Source organism: Brassica oleracea, chromosome C3, assembly GCF_000695525.1.
Source record: "Brassica oleracea var. oleracea cultivar TO1000 chromosome C3, BOL, whole genome shotgun sequence".
NCBI classification, from domain to species: domain Eukaryota; kingdom Viridiplantae; phylum Streptophyta; class Magnoliopsida; order Brassicales; family Brassicaceae; genus Brassica; species Brassica oleracea.
In genome coordinates, this window is record NC_027750.1 from 7644330 (window position 1) to 7671314 (window position 26985).

The 26985-nt window shown below is 31.0% G+C and overlaps 4 protein-coding genes across 4 annotated transcripts; 2 read left to right on the plus strand and 2 right to left on the minus strand.

The window, feature by feature from the left end:
• Positions 1-9087: 9087 nt before the first annotated feature.
• LOC106334310 (defensin-like protein 69) lies at positions 9088-9446 on the minus strand. Its single transcript, XM_013772614.1, has 2 exons — positions 9374-9446; positions 9088-9269 (listed from the first exon to the last, which is right to left on the minus strand). Exons 1-2 carry the CDS (start codon positions 9444-9446, stop codon positions 9088-9090), a joined length of 255 nt encoding a protein of 84 aa, XP_013628068.1.
• A 10915-nt stretch (positions 9447-20361) lies between these two features.
• Positions 20362-23949, plus strand: LOC106335995 (WD repeat-containing protein 44-like). Its single transcript, XM_013774699.1, has 7 exons — positions 20362-21963; positions 22102-22192; positions 22475-22632; positions 22729-22780; positions 22876-22958; positions 23042-23135; positions 23225-23949. Exons 1-7 carry the CDS (start codon positions 20596-20598, stop codon positions 23773-23775), a joined length of 2397 nt encoding a protein of 798 aa, XP_013630153.1. The 5' UTR covers positions 20362-20595; the 3' UTR covers positions 23776-23949.
• A 133-nt stretch (positions 23950-24082) lies between these two features.
• Positions 24083-26382, plus strand: LOC106329354. The gene is made up of 6 exons (XM_013767998.1): positions 24083-24895; positions 24986-25145; positions 25228-25404; positions 25489-25572; positions 25651-25732; positions 25816-26382. The coding sequence occupies exons 1-6, from the start codon at positions 24588-24590 to the stop codon at positions 26331-26333; spliced, it is 1329 nt and encodes a 442-aa protein (XP_013623452.1). The 5' UTR covers positions 24083-24587; the 3' UTR covers positions 26334-26382.
• On the minus strand, positions 26218-26985 carry LOC106329355. The gene has a single exon (XM_013767999.1). It carries the CDS (start codon positions 26709-26711, stop codon positions 26457-26459), a length of 255 nt encoding a protein of 84 aa, XP_013623453.1. The 5' UTR covers positions 26712-26985; the 3' UTR covers positions 26218-26456.

Genomic DNA, 26985 nt, shown 5'->3' on the forward strand with positions numbered 1-26985 from the left:
TATGATGATCTTAATAAAGCTTTTGTTGTTTATATTCATAAATAGTTATATCTGTTGGTGGAATCAGGAGTTGATATCATCAATCTCTGGAACTACCGCGGAAAGGTAATAGCTCTTTAGACGGCTTTGATGCAAGCTTGCCAACATGGTCATTGGGAGGTCGGTTGATTCTCATTCATTTTGGTGCTAATGTAAGCACTTGATAAACTTTTATTCTCACAGATTGACATAGTGATTTTGTTTTATTATTGGGGTTGATATAATCACATACCATATTAGCTTAAATAGTAGTACTGCTCTGTATCTTGCACCTCAAAATGGTCATCCTCGGTGTAGCAGGATATTGCTTTCCGAGTATATAATAAGTGTCCCCAATTGCTGGAGCCTGTTGAAGAGTAACTAATCCTCAGTTGCTGGATTTGGTAGAATGTTTAATAGTGTTTTGAAATAGTTAAAGCTTATGGCTTCAGTTGACATGATTAGCTTAAGATATCTTTCAAATGTATGCAGTGTTCTTCACGAGGTGATAAACAGAGCATCAGATGGAGGAATAACCCCTCTTCATGTGGTGGCTCTGTAGGGAGCTTTTGTTGCTCATGTCACTGTGGAAGATGGAACCACCATAGATCTTATAGGTATTATCATATTATCTGATTGATGCTGAGATTTTTAAGGGATATTTTGGAGGTATACTATGTTTTTTCCTCAAATCTTTCTCTGTTTAGTAACTGTATACACACTACTATGTTTGTCATACAAATTTAGATCCTGAGACAAACGCATGGTTAGAGCAACACAAACATTTTGTGTGATCACCTCCTTCACCAAGCGCATGCATATGAGATTATGATTGTGAACAACAGTACAGCACGGTTGGTTCTCTCACTCACGCAAGACATGAGAATTAATTTGTATATAAACAATTGAAATGTTTGGTGAGCCACTATTCTACTTTATATCGATGTGTACGGTTGAAATGTTTTGACTGCACGTCAATTTGTGTTGTTATAAATAAAGTGGATCAAATATGTTACCATTAAAGATTAAGTCAATGCAATGTTTACGTAAATAGTAAAAAAACAAAAAGAGATAATTTATGAAGCTTAAACTAAGTTAATACAACAAAATAAATTGAATATAAACAAAATGAAATTATATCCCAACTATTCACACGGTATCTGATTTTGAATTATTTTATAGATTTACATCTTATATTGCTATCATATTCGTCCGTCCTTCTATACGAGACAAATAAAAATTGTGTTCAGACAATTACTGAGCACTAAAGCCCTCCGAAAAAATAACCATGCTACTCGCAATCATCAATCTCATAATATATAGAAGTTAAAAACCCATTTTAACTAGGGAAAATTGTTTTTTTTAAGGCCAAAAAAATGGTAACTATGTTTACTAATTTCTATTTTGTACTACTTTTACCTCTAATGCCCTTTACTATTTTCGAAAATAAATCAAATAAATAGTTTTACAAATTAAAAAAAAAAATTGGAAAAATAGTAATTATTGATGAAATATCCTTATGAACTTAGTGATTTTTTTTTGAGTTCTAAAAATATTTAAATCATAATTTCAAATTATGTTCTACATAAAGTAGAATTGACATTTTACAAAGTAGAAAATGAAATCCACTTTTTTATTGAATCTACTATGTTTAGAATACGTGATCTACATGAATAATAGTACCCTAAAATATTTAGAATACACATTATGCGCTTAACTTATCGCTCTAAAACCTGTAGAAATCAAATTCTACACATTACTATAAATCTAAAAACTTGTTGAAAACAAGTTCTACAGATTTACTGTAAATCTAAAACCTGTAGAAATCAAAATCTACACATTACTATAAATCTAAAAAACTGTAGAAACAGAGTTCTACAGATTTATTGCATTCTACGGATAAGAATAATCAGTTCCGAAAAATATGAAAAGAAACTATTTGGAAATATTTAGTTTTCATATATGAAAAAGTAAAATTTTCAGAAAAAAAAATTAAATCGTGGGACATAAAGTGTATGTTTAGTTTTTTTTTTTAATTTGAGGATTTTAATTTTTTTTCTTTTATTTTAAATACTTTAATTATTTATTATATTTTAATATTTACAATTGTTTTGTTAATTGTAATTTCGAATTTATAATTGAATTTGAGGGCATTATTGTCATTTTGAAAATAATTAGTCTAATAGGACATTAAATATATGAGATTAGTCTAATGAGACATAGTTACCATTTTTTGGCCTAAAAAAATAATTTTCTCTTTTAATTATATAACATATCCTACAAAACTAATGCAAAAGAATGGAGAAAACAAGATTGCTAATAACACCATCAAGATGATTTACTTCCATTGTACCTTTGATATTATTGAAACTTTAAAAGGAAAATTGCAATATAAAAGTGATTTATGAATGCCAGATTCAAAAAAAAAAAAATTGCAATATAAAAAAAGTTCTACACCACGATGGATAAGAGTAAGACGAATACAACAAAGAAGAAGACCAAACTACATTCCCCCATATTTTGTTGCGTTGCTCATTTTCTTGATTTTAAAATTATAAACATTTAATGATAACACAAATTGTATGCTGAAGGGAAAATAGAATTCTATTTTGCAAACTTACAACAAACAAAACCGGGAAGTTTTCGTCACTATTCTGACAAAATTTGTAAGAAAAAAAAATATACAGAATATTTTTAGAAATTTAATACAAAATCAAAAACACATTAGAAAAGTATTTTTTAGATCCAACATTTTTGAAATTGGAATAAAAATTCCTACAAATTTAACTCATGTATACTTATACTTCTAGAAAAATTGGTTTTATTGGTAAGAATTTAAACTCTTAGCCACTAATTATATATTACGAACCAGAATGAACAAATGAGTTAGGAAATCAAAATTTTAAATGATTGGAGTATTAACCTATTTTACTGTAAAATATTTTAAATAATGTAATATGTATTTTATCATTATTTACATTTTGCGTTCTAATAAGTTAAAATTCAGTTTAGTAATTTATATTTGCCAGAGTTTCGGATATACATATTACATATTTAAATAGAAATAACATAATACCTTAAAATAAATTAAGGATTTGTGGAAATAAACCCGGGCATAGTCCGGGAAAAGCTCTACTAACAATTAAAGCTTTGATTCTCTTGCACGTAAGATTTTGCTAATTGAATTATTATCCCCTTTCTTTTTTTTTTATTTCTTCCTAGCTAGCTCTCCTTTCTTTTTCTTTTTCTTTTTCTTTCTGCCCATATTTGTTAAAAGTGATGTTATAACATTTAAATTAACTATAATATGCTTGGACTCAAATCCCTCGGTTGCCCAATGAAAAAAAAGGACTCAAATCCCTCAACCATAACAATTTTCCTTTAAACAATTAACCCTAATCACCAGTTGCTCATATGACACGTTTCATTGTGATTAAATCTTCTTTTGTAAGTTTTTGTATTTTTTATAAACTTTTCAAATTTAAACAAACTTAAAATTATCACATAAAAATTATGCAAGGTGAAATTGATATTGACATGATTTTTCATATGTTTTATTCTACTATATAGATTAGAACTTTTTGGTTTTGTAGAAAATGCTACTAGCAAATAGGATTAGAATTATAAATGTTGTCAAAAGCAATTACAAAAATTGATGACATGCTTAAAATTCTAAGAAAATGCATGGTTTGATTATCGATAATTTGGATTATAGTTGCTTCTGTAGAAATAAAATTTTCATTGAATTCCATAAAGGATTATATAACGTAAAACTATTTCTCATGAGCAATAGATTATATATGAATTAACTAAAATACTTGATTATTTGAAATTAGTAAACTGCTTTTATGAAAAAATCAAGACTGATTTTTTCACAAATAATATTTTGATATTGTTTATTTTATTAATTTCAGTGAAAAACAACATAATTTCACGGTATCTTTTAGTATTAATTAACAGAGTTTTTAGTTTTATAGTAAGGGGACATTATTTTCTTGTACGCTTTAGGCGCCGAATTAGTCCAGACCGGCACTGAGTAGAAAGATGTATGACCTATTGGGAAGTGATTCGAGATACCGTGTGATTGAGACAAAGCACGGAGAAATGTCATGTGGTGATTGCATTGCATGGTCAGTATAAATAAGTCTTTCGGGCCTTGAAAAATTAATGCACCGACCGTTGAAACATTATGGGCCCACGGGCCGAGAAAGCGGGCGTGGGTGGCCTATTAGCCGTGGACGGTCGGGTCGTATATTTTCCCATTCTCAGCTTTTAACTTATGGATCAAAAAAAGACAGAACCTGTAAGGATGATCGGTGACTATGAAGTAGAACCAAAACTGAGCTATCTCCCACCATTAAGAATGCCCCTGACATTTTTTTCCGCTAAATAGGATGCCCCTGATATGGTTTTTGATTTCGACCAAGCAAATCATATATATGTTACACTTTAAACAGCGTTCCTCTCACTGGATCCATTTAATTTTATTGGTTTGTATAGTAGTACTCGCTTCCATCTCTCTCTTTGGTGTAGTGTGCATCGTCATAAGCTATTTCTACTATTTTCTGACAGAAATTTGACACCTTCCAATAAACATTTATTTCTGTTCTTTCATAATATCCATAGAATCCAAGGTGTCACTTGTCTGATTTCTTCTAGGATATCGATTTGTTTTGACATTTCCGTAAGTAAAACATGCTCTCCTAGATAGAACCATGGAGGCCTGAAGCGGGTAACTGAACATTCAGAAGTGTCCACACTTGTTGCGCTATAGAACATTCAAAGCCGGTATGATTCACTGTTTCTACTTCTTCAGGACACAAGAAGTACCACCCCTATGCTTTTAAACCTTGAGTTTGCAGTCGTTTTGTTAGGTAACTTTTGACTCGGAAGACAACACTTTAACTAATATTTTAAAGCTTTAAACTTTCAACTTACTAACATATGTCACCTTCTCTTTACAATTCCGTCTATTTTGTATAGAAAACAGTTAAAAAATTTAGTTGATGGGTCTTATCACTAAAAAACTCCAAAATATTTGTAAGAGTTTGTAAGTTATGATAAAGGTTTATAAATCACCAAAGTTGATAAAATTATTTATAGTAACTTGAACATGTAAGAGATTATAAAGGCATATAAAATCATTTAAAAAGACTTAATCACTTATAAATTAAATATAATAAAGGGAAAAATTCAAAAATAAAGAAATGTTTATAATATTATTTATAAGACCTTTTAAATATTTTATAAAATATTTAAAAGATATAAAATATTTATAAGATTTATAAACAACGTATACTGCTTATAAAGATTTATAAAGTAATTTATTAAGGCTTATAAGTTATTTATAAAAGTTGATAAGCATTGTAGTAAGAATTGCGAATTTTCATAAAATCATTGATAAAACATTTGTAAACATTTGTAAAAAGTTATAAATTTATAAGTTAAGTTTAAAGGCTTGTAATTTTTTTTATGAGTTTAAAAATAATGTATCAATTGGTTATAAAAGTCAAAAGAAATTATAAAAATATTTATAAGGATTTATAATCTAATTTTACAAGTTTTTATAAATTACTTTACAAGTTTTTTTAGTGATAAAATCCCTCAGCTATAATCTTTAATTATTTTTCATTTTAAATAGATGAAATTATAGATGAATGATGACATATGTTAACGGTTTGTAACTTGAAAGTTTAAAACGTTATTGAATGCCCGTTTTGTTATTACAGCTAAAGCTTCATTCATAGTTTTCCAGAATAGGGCTTTTATATCCGGTACTGTATTCAACATTCCCTAACTTCATAATTAACCTGAAAATACAGCTCTTTCTTTGCTCTTCTTTTATGATTTGTATTCGGAAGTTCAAGTAAATAAATATATATATATATCCCAGACCAACTATGTGCAAGAAAATGGTTAATAAAAACAAATGGATTAAGCAAATAACCAGTAATAAAATTATAATATTTCTACGCCACATTTACAGTACAGTTGTACAGATTATATATAAAAAATTACATTATAAAAGTTATAGTGCCAATAATAGATTTTATAAATATAATTTTTTTATCATGCGTATGAAATTCTAAAATAATTTTGCAAGAATGTACACCAAAACCCCTGATGAAGAACTTCACATACTTCGCGGATTATTTAGATTTTAAGTAAAATTAAAAAACAATAAAACTATATATTTATATGATCCTAGCACTAAAAGAATAATATTTATACATAATGTTTACAACGACGAGAATAATCAATAGAAGGTTTGTGAAGAAGTTCATGGTATTGAATGCAACTAGCCAACTACCACCCCTGAAAGCCATTTCCAAACACCGTGTGTTGCATTGCATACTCTGGTACCATGCGCTTACTCTTGTACCAATTTTTGACTCTTTACAATAGTCAAAACACGTCTGAGATTGAGCGTTAATTTTCATCTCTACAACCATGAATCATCATAAGAAATTGTTATTGGGAAAACATACGAAGAGTTACACCAGTAATATATTTAAAAGTATAATGAAACACACCACAAAAAAGGTCATAGGAAATGGCAAACGCAACCACCAGAGAGAACGCAATCAAGTATTTGAAAGAACTCATTTTGAAACTCACTCTGTAGCACTCAAATTTTTAAAACATAATATGGTTTGATGTATATATAAACAAGATATATATATATATATATATATATATATATATACATAATTTAGTTATGGTTATGACCACTTTATTAACAATAATCCATATATGGTTAATGCATCAGGAGCAAGAAATTTTATTATAATTATGCATTGACTCAAAATAATCTAAATAAATTTTAATTATTAAAGAGAGCTTTAAAATGGTTATATCATATTTAGATAAAATGGTCCATGTTCTTAATATATGGTTTATGTAAAACTAAACAAAAGAGATTTATATTAGAAGTATGGTTATGGCCCAATTTATTAACAGTAATTATATTTTAAAGTTAGAAGGAGTAAGTCATTTCCATTATAATTACGCTTTGATTAAAAACCCCAATTAAAAGAGCGTCTATCTATACAATTACATAAGATATCCAAGTTCTGAAGATATGGTTTGATATATAATAATAAAGAAAGCAATATTAAATAAATAAATTTCTTACGAATAACAAAGGAGAGGTTACATAATAGTTAGAGGTCTCGTAACCATAACGCTTTTGTTCTAATATCGTCATATCCATAACTTCTTCCAAGTTGTGTAAGACTACTCAGTCAAACACTGTTTAATGTGCTTTGTGTTTCAGTCCTTTTCTTGTGCCGACGGTTGGGCCAATACATAAGTCCATTGGGCTTGCAACAGATGCATAACAAGAAGAATCATCGTTTTCTTCATACGATTTACAGAATAGTGAAAAGTAAGTTAGAGAAGAGAGAGAAAAGTTGAGAAAAGAGAGCTCAGAGACTATATCAAGATCGATCGGAGAAGAGAACAAGTGAGATAATTTAGCTCATAGTGTCATTATCACTATCAAGGTGTAGGAACCTTATTTTACTACCATAGGACAACTGATATTTGTAAAGAATAATAAGAACATAAATTAAAATTACAATACCGAAATAAAAAAAATAAAGAAGAATTGCAGAGTCGAGATAGTTAATTTCTTTCCTTAAATATTTAAACGCCCCGTAGTGTGACGGTTTCATGGCGCTCAGATTCTCAGGATACAACTGCAGCATTGTTTATGTTTACTATCATCGAAAAACAGAATCTATCGACCCTATTTATGTGATGCATTCTCAGACTCAAAATAAAAAAAAATACTAGCATAACTATTCTGAGTGAGAAAAATGTTTCTTGATTGTATGAATGTGTGTATTTTCTATAATGCTAGCAAGCCTTTTTATAGAAAAATCATGAGAAAAACAAGTATCATTTTTCAACACAAAAAATGAAACCTCCATGGTGCACTAATGGAGTCTTTAATTCTTGCAATTACTATGTGAATTTATTCCACATTTTGACCAAAAAATTAAAGAGTAAAATTATTTTTTGTTTGACCAATTCAAACTAAATAATATACTTTAAAATGGATTTTTTTTTATATTTTATCAATATAAAAGATCAGCATATATTTGATTTAAGTTAATGAACATGAAGTCCAACTAACAAATCAAAACCCAAATCCAAGATCAAATATCTAATGTATGTATTTGCTATTTTATACAAGATTCTCAAATTACACACATTAGACCTCCATTTCTCATTCAAATAAAACTTCATTTTTGACATATGAATACCTTATTCATAATGTTCAAAAAATAGTTCTAACAAAGGATCCCAAGATCAGAGGTGATTTCAGTGTGTTTTCAGGATAAATAAGTTATATTGAGCTTGAGGGATACAGATCCCTCCTCTGTGAGTAGTCACATTGGTTGAACACAGAATAAGTAATCTTTGTGTGTTATGTTATCGTATAGCTCACTGAAATACTCATCGAGATTGGAAATTTGAAATCAATCATTCGTGAACGAACGAACTCAGATGTTGAAACAGCCATAAGAAATCATAATACGTTATCAGAGCATTACCTACATGTTCAAAGGTATGGAAATAGAAGGTACGTGGATCTTAAGGCTTGTTGGTTTATTGAGTTGATTTCCATGTTAGATGTTTAATCATTCGAATTAACAGTTGATTAAGGTCAGTACTGATTTAGATAGATTTTCAAAAAATTATATAGTTTATTTAAATATTTCGGAGTTCATGATAAATTAGACACATATCTATAATTAGAAACGAAAATTATGCATAAAAATTCAGTTAGAATAACCATTGTCTCTCAGATTTTCTTACACCTTTATGATTTTAGAAAAATATTTATTGACAAGTTTTTTTGTTAAATAACAATCACAATTATCTCGATGTAAAAAAAAATCAATCACAATTATGTCATAATAAAAAAATATTATTTTCTGCACAAAAATACAATAAATGCACTAATAAAATTAGATATTTATATGAAATTCTTACAAATTTTTTTATTTTCCTAGATGTTTAAAGCATTAAAAAAATATATATTGATCAAAGAAAATGTAGTTATTTTGGGTTACAACAACAACGCCAGAAATAGGGAGGGATGAGTTCAGGGTCCGTGCAGCGACCATCTTTATAAGACATTCCTCTACACATTTTGTTACATGCTTGATTATTAAACGCTATGTTACATGGCTTGTCGTTGAAACAATCCGGAGGCAGAACTATCGCGTTTATTCCTATTCCTACAATCATACAAAGTAATTTTTAAGATGAAAACAAATTAAAATCAGTACAACTTGAATATGTGATTAATGTAACATTAATAAATTATAGATAGACGACATACCGGATAAATGATCATAGGAGATGGACAATGTAATCACTAGCGCGAATGCGACCAAGAGTTTTGAAGAACCCATTTTATAAATGTCTCGCACTCAATCGTTTTTTCTTTTAAACTATACCAAGAGTTGTCTTCTTTTCTCTTAATATATAGTTTGATGTAAATTGAGTGAGAATAAAAAAGTGATAAATTTATAATTGGAGAATTAATGATCATGAGCTTAGTTTTCTCAGATTCTTTCATTTTTTTCTTATTATCGAGAATCTTTGATCTATATTATTAAAATTGAAATAACTTTTGGTATTGTTTGAAAACATAGATAACAGTATAAATGAAAATTGTTTAGAAACATGGATATCAGTATAAAAAAAGATATAGTGTTTTTATTAATTTCATTAATATAATTACATTAATTGTATTTTCATATTTTACTTAGTTTAACAATTTCATTAATTATATTATCTTAACAATATATCACATCTTTCATTATATTACCATAATAATAATAGTGCAGATTTTATTTATTTGCTAATTAACATTAACTTTGTGCAAATTATAGAATCAAAAATGAAAAATAATTGGGTTTTGCATATGGTTAGACATTCGGTTTAGTTTGTTTTACTAATTTTTTTTTAAATAGTTTCAATCGGTGGAATATTACATAGCCAAAATATAATTCAGAGAATGTTTTGTGAATAAAATAATAACTTAAATCAAAATAATAAAAAAATATTACATTTATTGTCACTTAATTTTTCACTCTGTGTAATTATTTTACTAAATAAAAAATTATTTCTATTTCACTTAATTTAGAAAAACATATAAAAAAAGTTTTTTTTATTAGTTTATAAAATCAGTTAGGCATGAACATTGGGTTATACATTTAGGTATGAGTTATTTTTTTCGGGTATCATTTTTTTTTAAAATTAGACACAGCTTAAATATTATAAATTTATGTGTGGGTTTTGAGTTGAGTCCTTTTGGGTCTGGATGAGCTCGGTTCTGATGTATAGGAACCTAAAAATATCTAAATAACAAATGTATCTGAAATGAGTTCGGATATTTATACCAAAAATTACCATATTACATGATTTGGTCCATGTCTTTTAAATACAATTAGTTATATTACGACACATCTAAAATATGAAAAACTAATTTTAAAAAACAAATATCTTTGTCTAAAAATATAAGAAACAATACGCGCACAGATGCGCGGATCAATCTCTACTTAATACATTAAAAAGTTAGTCAACAATACTTTAAAAAACTATAAACACATAAGCAAATCCAGTTATTGAGTAGTAATACAATTAGGTAACTAAATCTACTTTTTACTTTCTATATCAAATATGCAGATAGTAACTTTTTTTTCATTAGTTTATGTAAACCTAATTAAAGATATAGATACCTAATATTTGCAAATCTATTCTATTAAGAAAAACAATAGATATTCATTGTCTCTATATGTGATTTACCAAAAATACCATTGATTTTTAAAATTCTTAATTATTCATTAATGAAATTTATTTAAAATTAATTCCTAACTTTTTATTTATAATATATTTTACTATTTTGAACTAAATAGATGTTTCTTTTTATTACAAAAGTATAATAACATTAGTTTACATATCTTTTAAAATAATAAATTTATTTCATAATACGTTCTATTAAAACAGAAAATATATAAATTTAACATTGTATGTGTCCCTATCATGTTTTACCGAAAACACTATTTAAATTTTTAAAATTATAGATATTCATTAATGATAATTATGTAAAATGATTTTGTAACTAATCTACTCTTAATATCTCTTAATATCTTTTTTGTCTTAAATATAAATATATGTTCCTTTTATACAACAAAATATAATCATATCTTTTAAATGTATTTATTAAATAATTAATCATCTCTTTCTTATTATTGAAACATTATTATAAATTTATATTAATTTAATTCATTTATATACAAAAATTTAAGAACTCTATGATATTTTTTTTTATATTACTTAAGTATAAGTAAATTATTAAAATAAATGATAAATATGACTAAATGATTTAATTCACCAATTATTTTATAAGTTATAAAATCAAAATTGAAGTATATAATTATGCTTTTATACAAAAATAAACTAAATAAATGTTGATTATTAAAGAGAGCTTTAATTATGTTATATAATTATGCTTTGATTAAAAATTCAGTTAAAAGGGAAATAAATTAGAGTGTGATATGCAATTATAAAAATGGTCCAAATTCTTAAGATATGGTTTTATGTTATAATAAAGAAATTTCTCACAAGTAGCAAGGAAAAGGGTTTGTCATAGAGAAATTACAGTTTACATATAATTAGAGAGGTCAGAAGCTTAGACCTTGATTAACCCGGGGGTCTTAAAGTGAGGTTCTTAACAGAAATTAAAAAACTGTTTTTTAACTTCCGATAAAAAAAATTTCTTTAGAATCTCGGGTTAATCATGCTCTTAGAAACGAGGGATCACCTCCTACTGTCATGCGGGTACAGCCTTGATGTCTGGTCAGGACTCAGAAGTAATCAACAAATGCAATCCGCCTTCTTCGATGTTCGCAGACTGGTCAGGGCTACTTTCTATATTTTTATTGAAAATAAATGGATGTATTTCGTATTACATGTTTGTTAATAGCTCGAATGTGGATCGTTATTGAAATTATGGTATGATTTTTTATAAATAATTTATTTTATAAATAAAATTGTTTGTAAGACAATATTATATTCTGAGATTAACCAGGGAAATCATTTATAGAGCATATGCTACATGTCAGTTATTTTCAGATGTTTCAGAGGGAACATAATGAAGTGGAAGTTAAAAGAAGTTATATATTTTCATTTCCATTTAACTGATTAATACTGTTTCATGGGCAATATAACAATATTGTACATTAATAGTTTTTTGGTACAATGTTAAGTTATTGTACATTAATAGTTTTTTGGTACAATGTTAAGTCATGTACCTTATGATATTTATTTTGCATATAGTAATTTGATTTCTAACAGATCAGTATCAAATTTCAAATCCACTATCTAAGTTATACAAGACTAAAAATTCAAAGTTTCTATATACAACCATTTAATTCACTGATGTTTCTATTTTCAAAAAAAAAAATTCACTGATGTTTCTCGTATATACGTATATATGCTTTTTGTCAGTTATCAACGTAAGTATATATCAAAAGAAAATAAGGATTTTATCTTAGTGTTTTTCAAAATGAATTAACACCACTTATTAAAAATAATTTTCTTTGATAGTTTTAGTATAATTTGAATCATCAATTAAGATGTTCATGATTCAAGTTCTATAAATATTACCACATCTACAAATGCGCTTGATTAATGTATATTTGCTTCTAACTTGCAAAAAAATACATATTTGCTTCTATCCAATATATTTCTTAAAATTTAAATTTTATATCAAAAAATTGAATAATTGCAAATGTTTGGATTTTTTCTTGTGAGGAAACTAAATTACTAAAGGACACATTAAATGTTGTTCCAAAAGAACAATAAAGGAAACATTAATTGATTTTTACAGTCTTCCATCTAGTATTAAGTCCTATATACTCTGTAGACTTCTTTTAGCTAAGAATAGTGATACGATATTTTGTCACTTTCTTATCAAGCAAGAAAGGAAACGATGGAGGATGGTTATTGTGAAAAACGACTTCAAGGCTTCAAGTTAACACTGAGATTGACGTTAGGTGCGCGTTCGAGCTCCTATTTAGAAACGATTACGTACTGCAAAGCAAACAATGAAAGAGAATCTTCGTAATCAGCAGATCTAATACCTAATAAAACTTTAGATCATGCTGACATAGATGGGTGTCTAATAGTTAGGCAAGTTAAATTTATATATATTAACCATAAAAATTAAATTTATATATATTAACCATAAAAAGAGTGTGAACCCCATCAATTTGTTATATTTGCTATCGTATTTTCAGGAAATTTTAGTTGATTATTGTTATCGCCGTTGCTGTTAACTTGTTATCATTCACGAAGATAACAATTGTTTATTGTCTTGGCTGGATAGTCGCAGACTCGCAGTATCTAAGAACCTCGGCTAAGAGACCGGGTTAATCATGCTCTTACCATGAAAATGAAAGAACGTAAAAAAACGCTGGATAAATTTTAGTTTGCAAATGGCCTTGACAGTAGTCCTGGGTGCTGTTAAGGCAAATTAGATTTTGATTAAACTAAAATCAAACAATCATCACCAGCACCTCACATGTATATATATAGAGAGAGAAAAACATTATTCGTCATATAAATATTTTTGCTTGATATTCAGTGGTTTAGGACAGTAATCGTATTAGTAGGCTTAATTAACCAAACAGCTGTGTTATAAGAATCAACGCATGTGGCTTGTCTGTGATTTTCATATTCATATAGTTCTTTCTATAATTAGTCTGTCGATAATTAATTGTAGTTCTATTGTTTTCTTCTCTTTTAAGATTATTAAAAGGAGACCAGAAAAGCATTTCTAATCTGCTTAAGTAAAATGATTGCTATTAATGGATTCTTATCAAGATTTGGTCGTCTTTTTCCGGCCAACTATGTGTATTGAAACTTAGAATATGAACGGCTGTCATATTATATAGATACAATATATGGTATATTTATATAGTAAAAGAAGTTAAGACTCAAAATTTTCCCTTATATCTTTTTTTTTACTTAACATTTTCCCTTATATCTTTGGTTACAGAATGCCCATAATTTAGTCTCTATTATATCTATACTATACTAAAAGGGGGATATAAGCTCCTCTTAGAGTGTCCACGTAGGCACAAAAAATTGTCCAATCAGAATATTTTATTTTCACACGTTACTATTGTCTAAAAAAATGTGGGCTTCGTTTTTTTTTTGTGAGTCCAAATGTTGATGTCAATGGACAATGGCCCAGTATATTCACTAATAGCTACCTTCTCCGATAACGCTTCTTTCTCCTCCAACAATTTTTTTTTGTTATTAAAAGATTTCACCAAAAGTTATAATAATTTACAAAACATAATCAATAAACCATCCATTCCGTTTACGTCTTTTTTTTTTCTCTGTTCTTCGACCCTTCTTCAACCTCACCGTCTCTCTACTTAGTCTGAATTTTTTCTTTCAAACTCTTTACCTTCCTTAACGCTCAACGAGGTTCAACGTATCCTACTAAATTCCCTTAATTAATGTGATTCTCATTCAACCCAATAACGTTCTCGACCTCTCTGTTTCCTTCCTTTTATATATGATTGGAGAGGATTGCGAGTGGGATGAATCTTCACAATCACTCTCAATTAATTGATCCTTCGAAAATGTCTTCCTCCGATGTTGTTGCGCAATCCGCCTTCGATGTTCTCCGACTGGGTAGATCTTCACAGTTCATTGTTGCTCGCCTGCTACGTTTTTGGACTCCAAAAACATCAAGAAGTGTAGTGAATTCATGGGAATCACTTTCTCTCTCTCTGCAAATAACATGATTCTGATTGTTTATATGTTTTTTTATAGCTGTAGCATCAAGCTTTACTCTGGCTTGAAGCCTCAATCTACAAGTATGTTCCTTTTTCTTCTGAATCTTTTTGAAAGTTTCTGTCTTTAAATCGAAGCCTCAATCTATAAGTATGTTCCTTTTTCTTCTGAATCTTTTCGAAAGTTTTTGTCTTTAAATCGAATATGAATAGTCCCTTACGAGTGAAGTGATTTATTTAATGTTACTACAATTGTTTGTCGGAATTGTGTTCAGGCTTTTTGACAAATGGGAATCAGAATTTGAATAGGAGTTCTGTGGCAGGATCCACAAGAGTTTGCAATCCAGGTATTTCTCAATGTTCTTCTTTTGGAATAGGCTTGCCTTTGAATGTGTTGGGTTCATTATCTTTGTGGTTTGTGTTATTGCAGTACAGGGAAAGCGAGTTGGTCACGGGTGAAGATGATGCCTATAGGTACACCTACATAATGGGCTTGCCTAAAACCTTGCAGGTTTTCTTCCTGCTGCCGCTGAAAAGGTACTCTTAATTTCACTTTCTTTTGAAGCATGTGGAAACCAAATTGATCTTATATGCTAGCTAGACTCTGAGAAAATTGAAGTTGAATTATTGTTTTCTGTGAAAGGGTCAACGGTTTGCGATGCCATTGTTAAGGATCGCTCTCTAGTCACCTGCTGGTGCAGCTCGTGGTCAGCTGGTGCAGCTATAAGCCGCTTATCTCTATGGACTATAAAAAAATTTTTTCTCTCTTATAGTAACATGGTAAAACTATATATATACACTTGCAAAATTCCTTCAGGCTGATGATATTCAAAATGAAGCAAAGGAGCTTTCAAGGATAAGAGATTACCTCTTCAACTAACTAGCAAAAAATACAGGACAACCTGCGGAAAAGGGTTAGTTTTGTTGTCATAATAGTAATTGACACCTCTGAGTGCATATGCGACGATGATGAAAATAATTAAACAATGATGATGATACAGATCTTCAAAGATTTGAGCAGATTGAAAAGGTTCAACTCAGAAGAGGCTATAGAGTACAGACTTATCATTGTTAGACCACCGCGCATCAAAGACGACGCTCCTCTCCAAGATGAAACCTGAGGTCTCGGTTAATCTGCTTTATTAACATTCTGTAATGTCAAAGTCTTACAAGCTTGGAGTTGTTGTTCTTTGTGCGATTGTTACCAAATAAAATCATTTATGTATATAGAGTTATTTAATTATCATTGGATCTTTAAACCAGTTAAGAATTTAAAAGTTTTTTATTTATCGCGATGGTTCAAAAATATATTAAAAATTAAGTATTAAATATCAAACAAGTAATAAAAAAAGGATATAAGTCTTAGATAGGTGTCCACGTAGGCGAAAATAATCGACCAATGAGAAACTATATTTTTGTCATGTCACCTCTTCTATTTGCTTTTACAAAATGACCCTTTAACTTTTAGTTAAACAATTATAACCGAAAATATTTTTTTAGTGAAAATATATTATTTATATAAATATAATTATATTTTTTATTTACATAATAGTTTGTAAAGAAATATTTAGTGTAAATAATATCATAATTTTATAAAATACTAAAATAAATTGGAGAATATATCAAGAATAATTTTTTCACGAGAGAAAATAGAAAAATACATCAGAGACAAATTCATCTCTATTATGAAATTCATCTATTTTTTTTAAAAAAAATAGAGGAATACATTGGAGATGGTCTAAGGCATGACCGACGTTGAGATTTCACTTTTTCTGATTCTTACTATTCTAATGTTTCAATATAATTTGAATATTCTCTTTGTTTTATAATATAATGGTTTAAAAGTATTTTTTTTTCACTGTATAAATTGTATTTATATTTCAATGTAGTTATATATTTATTCGATATTGAAATAGATAGAGTAATTTATAAACTAAATTTATATAGATATGAAGCTAAATTAGTTTTCTCTAGCACAAATACTCACTTCATTCTTGGAGTTTAAGCTTTTCAATCTGATGATATTAGTAGTTTGATCCCAAAAAAAAAACGGTCGAACTGTACATTGTAATTGGAGAAAAAAAAAACAAAAATCAAATGAAGACTTTTGATGTATATGAAACAAAAATTGAAAATAACAATTCTCTGCAATTAAAGAATAAGAGAATAAAATTGTAAAAATACAAAATAAAACAAAAAATATACACAGAAAGAAAGCTTTAGTAAAATAAAATCATAATATAATTTCCATAATTGATAGTGTTCAGTTACACTAAAAAGTCTAAATTTACAACTTGCACAATTTTATTTGCATCTTTAAACCTATTATCTAATTAAAATATTCTAAAAAAAAGTGTCAGCATGAAGAGTTAGAAAATATACGATAAAATATAATACATAACGTTAAAAATACATTATCACTGATCACTAAAAAAATATGTTAGTAGTAATAAAAATGAAATGACAACACATTTATTAAATCCATAGAACGACACGCAACAAGATGTTATATAATATACAAACTACAAATTAAATATGCTCAACGCAAACACACATAAAAGTGAGACATCATATTTGGATATATTTAAATAAATAATTTTAAATATATTATATTCTTGATAATTTTAAAATTACTTAAAAGAAGCTAAATTATTAAAAATTAATATAAAAATAAAACTAAAGCAATATTTTGTAACGTCAAAATAATAAATGAATAAAAATATATTACGTTAATAAAACATATTTTAGATTTTAAAGACTTCTAATTCATGTAATATTACAAAATTCAAAATTTGTTTATTACAATTCTTATTTTACCTTTAGATATATTAAAATAATATTCTAGATCGATGTTCAATTGTCAATTTTCAACTATTACACGTAAAAGATTATTGTTCAGTACGCTTTTTTTTAGAAAAGAGGATTTTATATTTTAAGCAGGTTATTGGAGTACTTTTTATTTTCGTGAATTTATTCGAGATGAGATTCTGATATTTTAAACTAAGGCCTTGATTGGTAGAGCATTAGCAGTAGCAGTAGCAGTATGCTATAGAAGCAGTATGCTGCAGGAGCTGTATGTTTTTGCTAAACTGTTTAATATGATGATTGGTATAACAATATGAGTATGATATTTAAAATTATTATAAAAATTAGTATATAACATATAATATATTTATTTTTAATGAATATATTTCTAATATATATATATAAATATACTAACTTATAAAATTAAAAAGATATATAATTAATTTATTTTATTTAACAATTTAAAAGTTATGTTTATAAAATATATATTTCAAATTTGAAATATATTAAATTATATTTTAAATGTGAAATACTATTTTTTTAAAAAAATATTTTTTATTGGAAATTAATTTTAGAAATCAAAATTTTATTTTCTGGATATAAAAATAATTTTATGATATTATTAGATAAAATAAATGAATTAATTATATATTTTCCTTAATTTTATAAATTATAAATGCAAATGCTCTTCTAAAAGCTTCATATAAGAGCATTGGCTAGAAAACATTGGCTAGAGAGCATTTGGAGAGCATTAGCATTTAAATGCTTCTCTAATTGCTTTTCTGACAATTGTTGATTGGATAATGTAGAGCATAATGCTCTACCAATCAAGGCCTAAGATAATCTATGTTCTATACATAATTATATTTTTTACATAACTCTAAAATCTCGGACTTGATTCTTCGTATTTTATTAGTTAATTATGTTACATATAATAGAAATACTTACTTCAAACTAAAAAAAAATCAAATTTAAAAATTAGTTATATATAATTTAATATACAAAAATTCAAATACAAATAAAAATGATAAATGTAACAAATTTAAATATATTATCTGCGCGTAGCGCGGAGAAAGGATCTACTATACTATAATAACGCTATTTTTTTTATAATGCGCAATGACTTGCAACATCATATCAGACAACCATCAAGTATTTTAGTAAATGCATTTTTTTTCTTGTTTAAATACGGTATGTTTGTGTGGGTGTGGCAAAAATCAAATGAAGTAAATAAAAATATAAAAAATTATAATGAAGTCCAAATGTCCGATTTCTTCTCACTCCTTGAGATAATTATGAGATAAATTTTCCTTAATCTACATTTCAGTTATCTAAAAATATCCAGAACATTGCACACATGTACGGAAACATCAATAAACTTATAGTGACATTAGTAAATGCTCAATACGCATGTGATAACTTAAATCACAAACAACGTATGATCCACCGCACCACCACAATCACCTAATGAAACGCTTTTTTATTTCTTCTATAGTCACTTTTCTCATAAGGTCATATATACCTCACCTTTTATAGCAAACCAAAGTTGCGTTTACAAAATTTCTAGACATTATAACACATATTATTCTTTTATATTTTTTCTTCAAACAAAATTTGTATTTATTTATAAGATTTATTTTGTTTTAAAATATAAATATTTTCTTTTTAGTTCAACTGTATTTGTACACCTCAGTATTCGAACTCTTTTGTATAGCGAGGCATAGAGCTGAATAAAAGTAGCAGATTTGATATATCAATCTCCTCTTATTATATATACGCACTATCATTGCTTATTTTCGTTCTTTTTATTAAACTGAGGCAAATTTTTAAAAAGCTTTGTATCTATATGATATGAACGTGCATTAACAATGTGTTAGAATGTTATAATATTGTTGTATATCCAACTGACATTTAAGTAGATTAACAAAAAAAAAATCTTGTTACTGGTAGTTGTCATATATTTTTCTAAGTAACTATCCCAAAATTTTGAAATGTACGTAACTTAAAGAAAATTATGTTGTTTCTCAATATCTAAAAAACTACAAGCGACAGTTACATTTATTTATTTGCTGTTAATTTTAATGGTTATGATTTTAATTTTCAGATCGTCTCTCTTTTATATAAAAGTTCTGAAGTCATTTCACGAATTTATTAAGGTATCAGTCAGTCATATTAGTCTTAATCATTTGCCAAAAAAATTGGTAAGATTTGATATATCATTCTCCTCTTATGCATACACCTCTCTCTACATCCGAACAAATATAGCTATATTAATTATCTATAATCATAAAAATAAAACACTAGTACTGTCCATCTGCATGTGCATATGCTTTCCATTCTAGTTTTTTGCTTTCCATTATAGTTTCTAGGCACGATTTCTGCAATAATAAAGACTAATAAAGCATATTACATACATAAAATTAACTTTAGTCATTTGATTTTGAACAAATTGAATCATTTTATATCCCTATTTTTTATGTATATCCGTGTCACTATTTTATTTTGAATTTTTGGTTTCTTTAAGCAATAATTAAATTGTAAGAATTAGTAGTAGATATGATTTATTTAATTAAATTGAATGGTAAATGGTGATAACGTTTTTACCAAATATTGTATTAAAAATGTAAAAACGAAATTAAATGAAAAGAAAAGAAAAAAAAAACATCGAATTTAATTAAAATCGTTGCGGTGCGTCCTCTCTATCTGGCAGGACAATAAACACCAAACTGTTTTTCTCTCTCCTCACTCCCAAAAAAAGAAACCATTACTCCGATCTGACTCTCTACTCAACCAAGCGTCCAAGCCTCCCATTGGCCGCCGACGTCGTTTTGATTCTCGCGACCCCTAACTCCTAGAAAAAAGTCAACGTATCGAGCGAGGGGAGAGACGGAGGAAGGAAGGCATAATCTTCCTCTGCCCCTGATGTAGCCTACCAACAACCATGATGAAGGTAATGATGATGACCGGACGAAACGACGTCGCTAGATTCGGAGCTCACAACGAAGAAGAAGAAGACGAATGTTTCTTCGAGTCTCTCGACCGCGTTCTCTCTTCCTGCTCTTGCTCCACTTCCAACTCCGACTACGACTCCGACCCCAGCGCGATCCACGATCCGAATCCGTTTCCCCTCCCCTCCGGATTCGATCTGTGGAAATCCGAGCCTGAGTCCGTATCCGAGAGACGAATCAGGCTCCTACGCGGGTTAGGACTCAGCAACGAGCCGGATCTCGCTCCGGCGAGCCGTCTCCGCCGTAGAAAAGGCATTCGCAGTTCTCATTTCGCCAGATCGAGTCACCACGGTAAATGCGTCTCTTCGCTGAGATCAGACGTAGTAGTAGTCGATCACGGTAAGCCTCGTTGTTCTCTCAATGATCATCATCGTAGCAATGGTAACAATGTGGTTCTTGATTTCGTAAGCAAAGATCCGATAGAAACTAACAACGGCAGAGACGTTGTACTGGAGGAGAAAATGTGCACGATTAAGAATCTTGATAACGGCAAAGAGTTCGTTGTGAACGAAGTCAGAGAAGATGGAGTGTTGGAGAAGTTGAAAGAGGTAGGTACCGATCGTCAACTGACTCTGGAGGAGTTTGAGATGTGTGCTGGGACATCACCCATCGTTCTAGAGCTGATGAGGAGGCAAAGCGTTGAAGACGTTTGTAAAGACTCTGTGGATTTGAGTACTAGTGTAAGTGGAACTAAGCATCGACGGAAAGGGAGTTGGTTCAAGAGTATAAAGAGCGTTGCTAGTAGCGTGACAGGGTACAAAGAGAGAAGAAGCACTGATGATAGGGATTCGCCGTCCGAGAGAGGAGGGCAGAGGCTTAGCTCCGCGACTGATGATAGCCGAGACGTGACATTTCAGGACCCGGAGAGAGTTAAGGTTAGGCAGTATGGGAAGGCGTGTAAAGAGCTCACGGCGCTTTTCAAGAGCCAGGAGATTGATGCTCATAAAGGGTCGATATGGAGTATTAGGTTTAGTTTGGATGGGAGGTATCTTGCTAGTGCTGGTGAGGATTGTGTTATTCAGATTTGGGAGGTTGTTGAATCAGAAAGAAAAGGGGAACTCTTGTTGGTGGATAAACAAGACGATGGAGGTGTAAATTTGTCTGTGTTGGCAAATGGATCTCCAGAACCAGCTTCATCAATGTCTCCAATGAGAAGAGGGAGAACTTCTTTTAGCAGAAAATCAGTGAGCCTGGACAATGTTTTGGTTCCAGAAACTGTCTTTGGTCTTTCAGAGATACCCGTGTGCTCGTTTGTAGGGCATTTGGATGATGTGCTTGACCTTGCCTGGTCGAAATCTCAGGTTGGTACTACTCCTGAGCATCTCATTTTGCTATTCCCAACCTTTTTGTTAGTACTAAGTGTAGGCCTTCTGGATTTTTATGTGAGAATCAGCTGATCTTCTTTAATCAGATGCACTTCCACTTGTTTTTGTTTCCAGCACTTGCTTTCCTCTTCGATGGATAAGACAGTTCGTCTATGGGATTTATCTAGCAAGGCATGTTTGAAAGTCTTCTCGCATAGTGACTACGGTGAGTGTATATACTCTCTTGTTCCCTGTCAGTGACAGTGATTTACTTTTGCTAGTCTCTAGGAAACTAAGCATACATTGAAAGGAGAACAAATAAGCTGCTTAATTGTTAACTCTCATTCTGGAAAAAATTCATATGTCAATATATATCTGTTTAAAGAAACTTTAGTCCCAAGCCTCTTCCATATCCCTGCAACACATGAAGAAGAGATAACAATCTACACATGTCGGCTAAGTAACATTAGATTTTCGCTCATCTAGCTCTTTTGTTTCGTGGGCACAGTGACGTGCATCCAGTTTAATCCCGTTGACGACAATTACTTCATCAGTGGATCGTTGGATGCAAAAGTTAGAATATGGAGCATTCCTGATCATCAAGTTGTTGATTGGAAGGATCTTCATGAGATGGTCACAGCTGCCTGCTACACACCGGATGGTCAGGTACACCATTAAGTTTTCTTTTTCTATATGTAACAAAGTGAGTTCGGGGCATAATTAAAGCGCACAGTACCAATGAAGCTCTCCTGGTTTGTAAAGGGTGCATTGGTTGGTTCATACAAGGGGACTTGTTGCTTATACAACACAAGTGGTATATAAACTCATTAACCTTACTTATCTCGTCCTTTGAAGTCTAAATAGTTTATCCGTCTCGTCCTTCGAACTTACTTTTTTGTGGGTTTCTAGATAACAGACTGCAGCAGAGAAAGGAAATCAATTTGAAGAACAAGAAAAAGAAATCCAATCACAAGAAAATCACTGGTTTTCAGGTAAAAGCTAAAACAATAAGCTAACACCGTTATGTTCTGTTCTTTTGATTTATTCTTACTAACGTTGGGTGCTTGTGATTCAGTTTGTGGCGGGAAGTTCATCGGAAGTGCTTGTCACATCTGCAGATTCACGTGCGCGTGTGGTTGACGGTGTTGATCTTGTTCACAAGTTTAAAGGTAAGCAAGATTGATGATGTTCTTTTACACATTATCTCGAAAGTGAATAAGCTCAACGTTATTTTTTTTTTCTCCGTTTGGTCTTGCAGGATTCCGCAACACGAATAGCCAAATCTCAGCCTCACTTACATCAAACGGAAAATTCTTAGTCTCGGCGAGCGAAGACTCTAATGTGTATTTATGGAACTACGACTCAGAGACTCGAGCTGGTAGAAGCAAACGCGTAACAGTCACAAACACATACGAACACTTTTACTGTCGGGACGTCTCAGTGGCTGCACCTTGGCCTGGCAAGATCAGTAACAACAACAACAGCCCCGACCAATCGCCTTCCACAGCCAATAACCCACCAACACCTGTCAACGATCCAGTCAACAACACAGCCGTCACCAACGGTATCATTTCGAGCGCCACAAACCGATACTTCTTCGATAGAATGTCAGCGACATGGCCCGATGAGAAGCTTTTGCTTGCTGCAAAGAACCGAGCACGAACTAGTCCTAGTGTGAGCGTGGACTTGTCTAATGGACCGGTTAACGCAAAACCGAATGCTTCGGCTTGGTCTATGGTGATCGTGACCGGCGGTTTACGAGGTGAAATCAGAACTTTTCAGAATTTTGGATTACCGGTTCGTCTATGAAGACGAGAAGAAAGTGAATTATTTTTTACTCAAGTAAAAACCATCTCTATTCAAAAAAAGTGTATAGATTGAGAGAAGGTTAGTTCTTCCACCTACCTCCTTTTTTTACCACGCCTCTTTTATTTATTTTTTCCTTATTTGTTCTCTAAAATTCAAATCTTTAGCAAATACATATATAATTTTTTTTATGTGAAGAATCAGATAGCTGGAAAAAGAAAATTCATATACAAGTGTTTTATATACATGTAAAAATCATTTCAGTGACCATTTTATAATGAAGTCAAAATAACAATTTAGAGCACAATATTTGTTTCGTGTATAAAACCAAACCGGTCCAATCGCTGAGCTACCACACCCACAGTGATAGAACCAAACCGGTCCAAATCAGACATGCAAATTTAAACTCTATCCAAAATCTCGAATGCCCAGACCTAAACTAAATAATGCTAATAAAACCCCCACGATTTAAATGAGGAAAGAAAAATAAACCCTAAAAGAAGTAGTTTAGGAACTACAGATTTGGTCGGAGGTGGACGGTGGTCGTAGTTTCACACTGTTCCGCCCACCATTCTCCTCTAAAAAGCAATGCCCTTTCAACCTCCCTCAATGATTGTTTTAGCTTAAAAGAAGAAACTCCATCTCTGTAATATCAACTAAAACACCTTAACCACAAGTTTCTTCCACTTCTTCTCACCACGCGTATCACTTTCTCTGTTGTCTTCCTCTCCCTCCTCATTTCTTTTTATATTTATCCAACAAACTTCGCTTTTTTTCAAAACATACCCTTTTTTTTTAACTCTTTCTTAAAGACTATGGCTTTGCTCATGACCATCATCTTAGGGCTCATCTTAGGATGGCTAGCTTTCGTTGTTGGGTTGCTCATAGGATGGGCATGGAAACCCAGATGGGTTTCTTCTCCTAGTGAAGAAAAAGTCCAGTCACAATGCTCTGCTCCTAGATCTTTCGAGTTGTCTTCGCCATCATCTCCTTCTCCGTTAAAGGGTTTTGGCTCAGCTCCTTGCTTCAAAGCTCTTGTTTGTGGCACGCGGAATATGGCTTTAAGACAACAGAAAACAGTTTCTCCTGTTTCTTCTTCTGAACAAGTACATGTACTTGATGGGTAAGCTTTAGTTTACGGGTTGACTTATGAAAAGGAGTTTTTTTTTTTTTTTTTTTGGTTTTTTTAGTTAATTTTTTTTTTTTTGTGTAGAGGGAAGAAAACAGAGAGGCTGCCTAATACTGTAACAGAGTTAGATTTGAGGAATCTTGTGCAACTGGTTGAGAGGAAAGATGGTGGTCTTCCTTGGATTCAGATGATGGATCAGTTTATTCCTGGTATGAGATATCAAGCTTGGTTAAGAGAACCTAAGGTAACACAACACTTGTTCTTTTGGTTTTGTCATAGAGAGGGTGGATGAGTTTTTTCTCATAGTTTTGTCTCGTGTGTTTTAGAATGGTCCTACTGAGTATAGAAGCAGAACTGTGTTTGAAGATGCAACTCCTGAGGTTGTAAGAGATTTTTTCTGGGATGATGAGTTTAGACCGAAGTGGGATACAATGCTTGCTAGTTCCACAACTGTTGAAGAGTGTACAAGTACTGGGACCATGATTGTTAGATGGATACGCAAGGTTAAGTCTCTCTCTCTGGTTGATCAGTTCTTGATTTGATTACTCACTTTGTGTGTTGACTTTGTTCTTTTGATATGTTCGCAGTTCCCGTTTTTCTGTAGTGATAGAGAGTATGTGATCGGTCGCAGGATATGGAACTGTGGCAAATCTTATTACTGTGTTACAAAGGTATGGAGAGCATAGAGAGTATAAGTGAAGCAGTTGTTTTAATAACACTCTAATGATCATCTCTTGTTCTTGTTTCAGGGTGTTTCGGTTCCTTGTATACCACGTAACAACAAACAAAAACGTGTGGACTTGTTCTACTCTAGCTGGTGCATTCGACCAGGTAAAAATTAACATCAACCATTTTGTAATCATCCCAGGACTAACATAACATAAGTTAATGATGTTTTATATCGATTTATGCAGTGAAGTCAAGAAGAGAAGATGGAGTAACAAGTGCCTGCGAAGTGCTTTTGTTTCACCACGAAGACATGGGGATACCGAAGGAGATCGCAAAGCTCGGAGTCAAACGAGGGATGTGGGGAGCAGTGAAGAAGATGGAGCCTGGTTTACGCGCTTACCAAGAGCAAAGACTCTCAAGAGAAGGAGGGTCCAAGCTTTCTCGGCCAGCTTTCATGGCTCAGATCAACACAAAGATCACATCAGAACATATCGTTTCGCTCAGCAACGGTGCAACGTCTGAAGCTGAAGCTCCTGAAACTGAAGCTCCAGTTACGTTGGACCGAGGAAATGGAGGTGAGAATTTGAAGAAACTGTTGTTTATCGGTGGAGCTGTTGCGATTGCTTGCACTTTGAGTGGTGGCGGTTTTGTTCCTCCTGCGGTTCTTCTAGGGTTTGGGAAAAGGTTTGGTGGAAGAAAACGTGAGCCCCAAGGAACAGCAACTACTACTGCAAGAAGTCAAAGTCAAACTTCTTCTTCATAGAACGAAAATAAATAATTCAAGATTAGTTTTGATTAACCTTTATACAAAGGGAAATATATTTTTCTTGAAAGTAATCAATAAAAAATAGAAAAGTATTAAATTTTTTTTTGGTTTATATGATCATCAAAAAGGAAGTATTGTTTCAAAACAATGAACACCGTCTAGCTCTGGAGCTATCCTCATCGGTTGGATCTTCTTCTCCTTCTTCTTATTCTTTTCGTCGTCTGGTGTTATCGGAATCCTCCCGTAGCTCTTCTGCTTCTCTGCCGCCGGCGACTGACTATCACCAGAGCTCTGTTTCTGGCCACCTAGGAGTTTCATCTTGAAGCCGTTTGATTCAGCGTGAAGAGCTTCGAAAGGGCTAAAGATCGACATCATCGTTCTTGAATTGTGTTTTGCTGTTCTTGATCCAGGTTCTTCTAGCTTTTGAGAGATTGGAAATGTTTGTTTCTTGGCGAGAAGGGAACGGTAGATTAAAGTATATATAGTTTGGAACGAGCAGGAAAGCTAGAGAGGTCTAGAAAGAGTAAGAGAAGTTTGACAAGTCTTGAGTTTGTGAAGAAGATTCCGTGAAATTGGTTTGGTCGGTTAAGGAATAGTCCACGTGGATTGTGTTTGAATGTTGACTAATTGCATCAGTTTATGTCTATCC

Bases quoted from the DNA above. Each gene is read 5' to 3' on its own strand.
- LOC106329354 (XM_013767998.1), top strand. From the start codon at position 24,588: ATGGCTTTGCTCATGACCATCATCTTAGGGCTCATCTTAGGATGGCTA. The intron at 24,896-24,985 runs GTAAGCTTTAGT...TTTTTTGTGTAG, and splicing joins CAAGTACATGTACTTGATGG to AGGGAAGAAAACAGAGAGGC. The intron at 25,573-25,650 runs GTATGGAGAGCA...TTCTTGTTTCAG, and splicing joins CTTATTACTGTGTTACAAAG to GGTGTTTCGGTTCCTTGTAT.
- LOC106334310 (XM_013772614.1), bottom strand. From the start codon at position 9,446: ATGGGTTCTTCAAAACTCTTGGTCGCATTCGCGCTAGTGATTACATTG. The intron at 9,270-9,373 runs GTATGTCGTCTA...GTATGATTGTAG, and splicing joins CTCCTATGATCATTTATCCG to GAATAGGAATAAACGCGATA.
- LOC106329355 (XM_013767999.1), bottom strand. From the start codon at position 26,711: ATGATGTCGATCTTTAGCCCTTTCGAAGCTCTTCACGCTGAATCAAAC.
- LOC106335995 (XM_013774699.1), top strand. From the start codon at position 20,596: ATGATGAAGGTAATGATGATGACCGGACGAAACGACGTCGCTAGATTC. The intron at 22,633-22,728 runs GTACACCATTAA...TGGTTTGTAAAG, and splicing joins GCTACACACCGGATGGTCAG to GGTGCATTGGTTGGTTCATA. The intron at 22,959-23,041 runs GTAAAAGCTAAA...CTTGTGATTCAG, and splicing joins AGAAAATCACTGGTTTTCAG to TTTGTGGCGGGAAGTTCATC.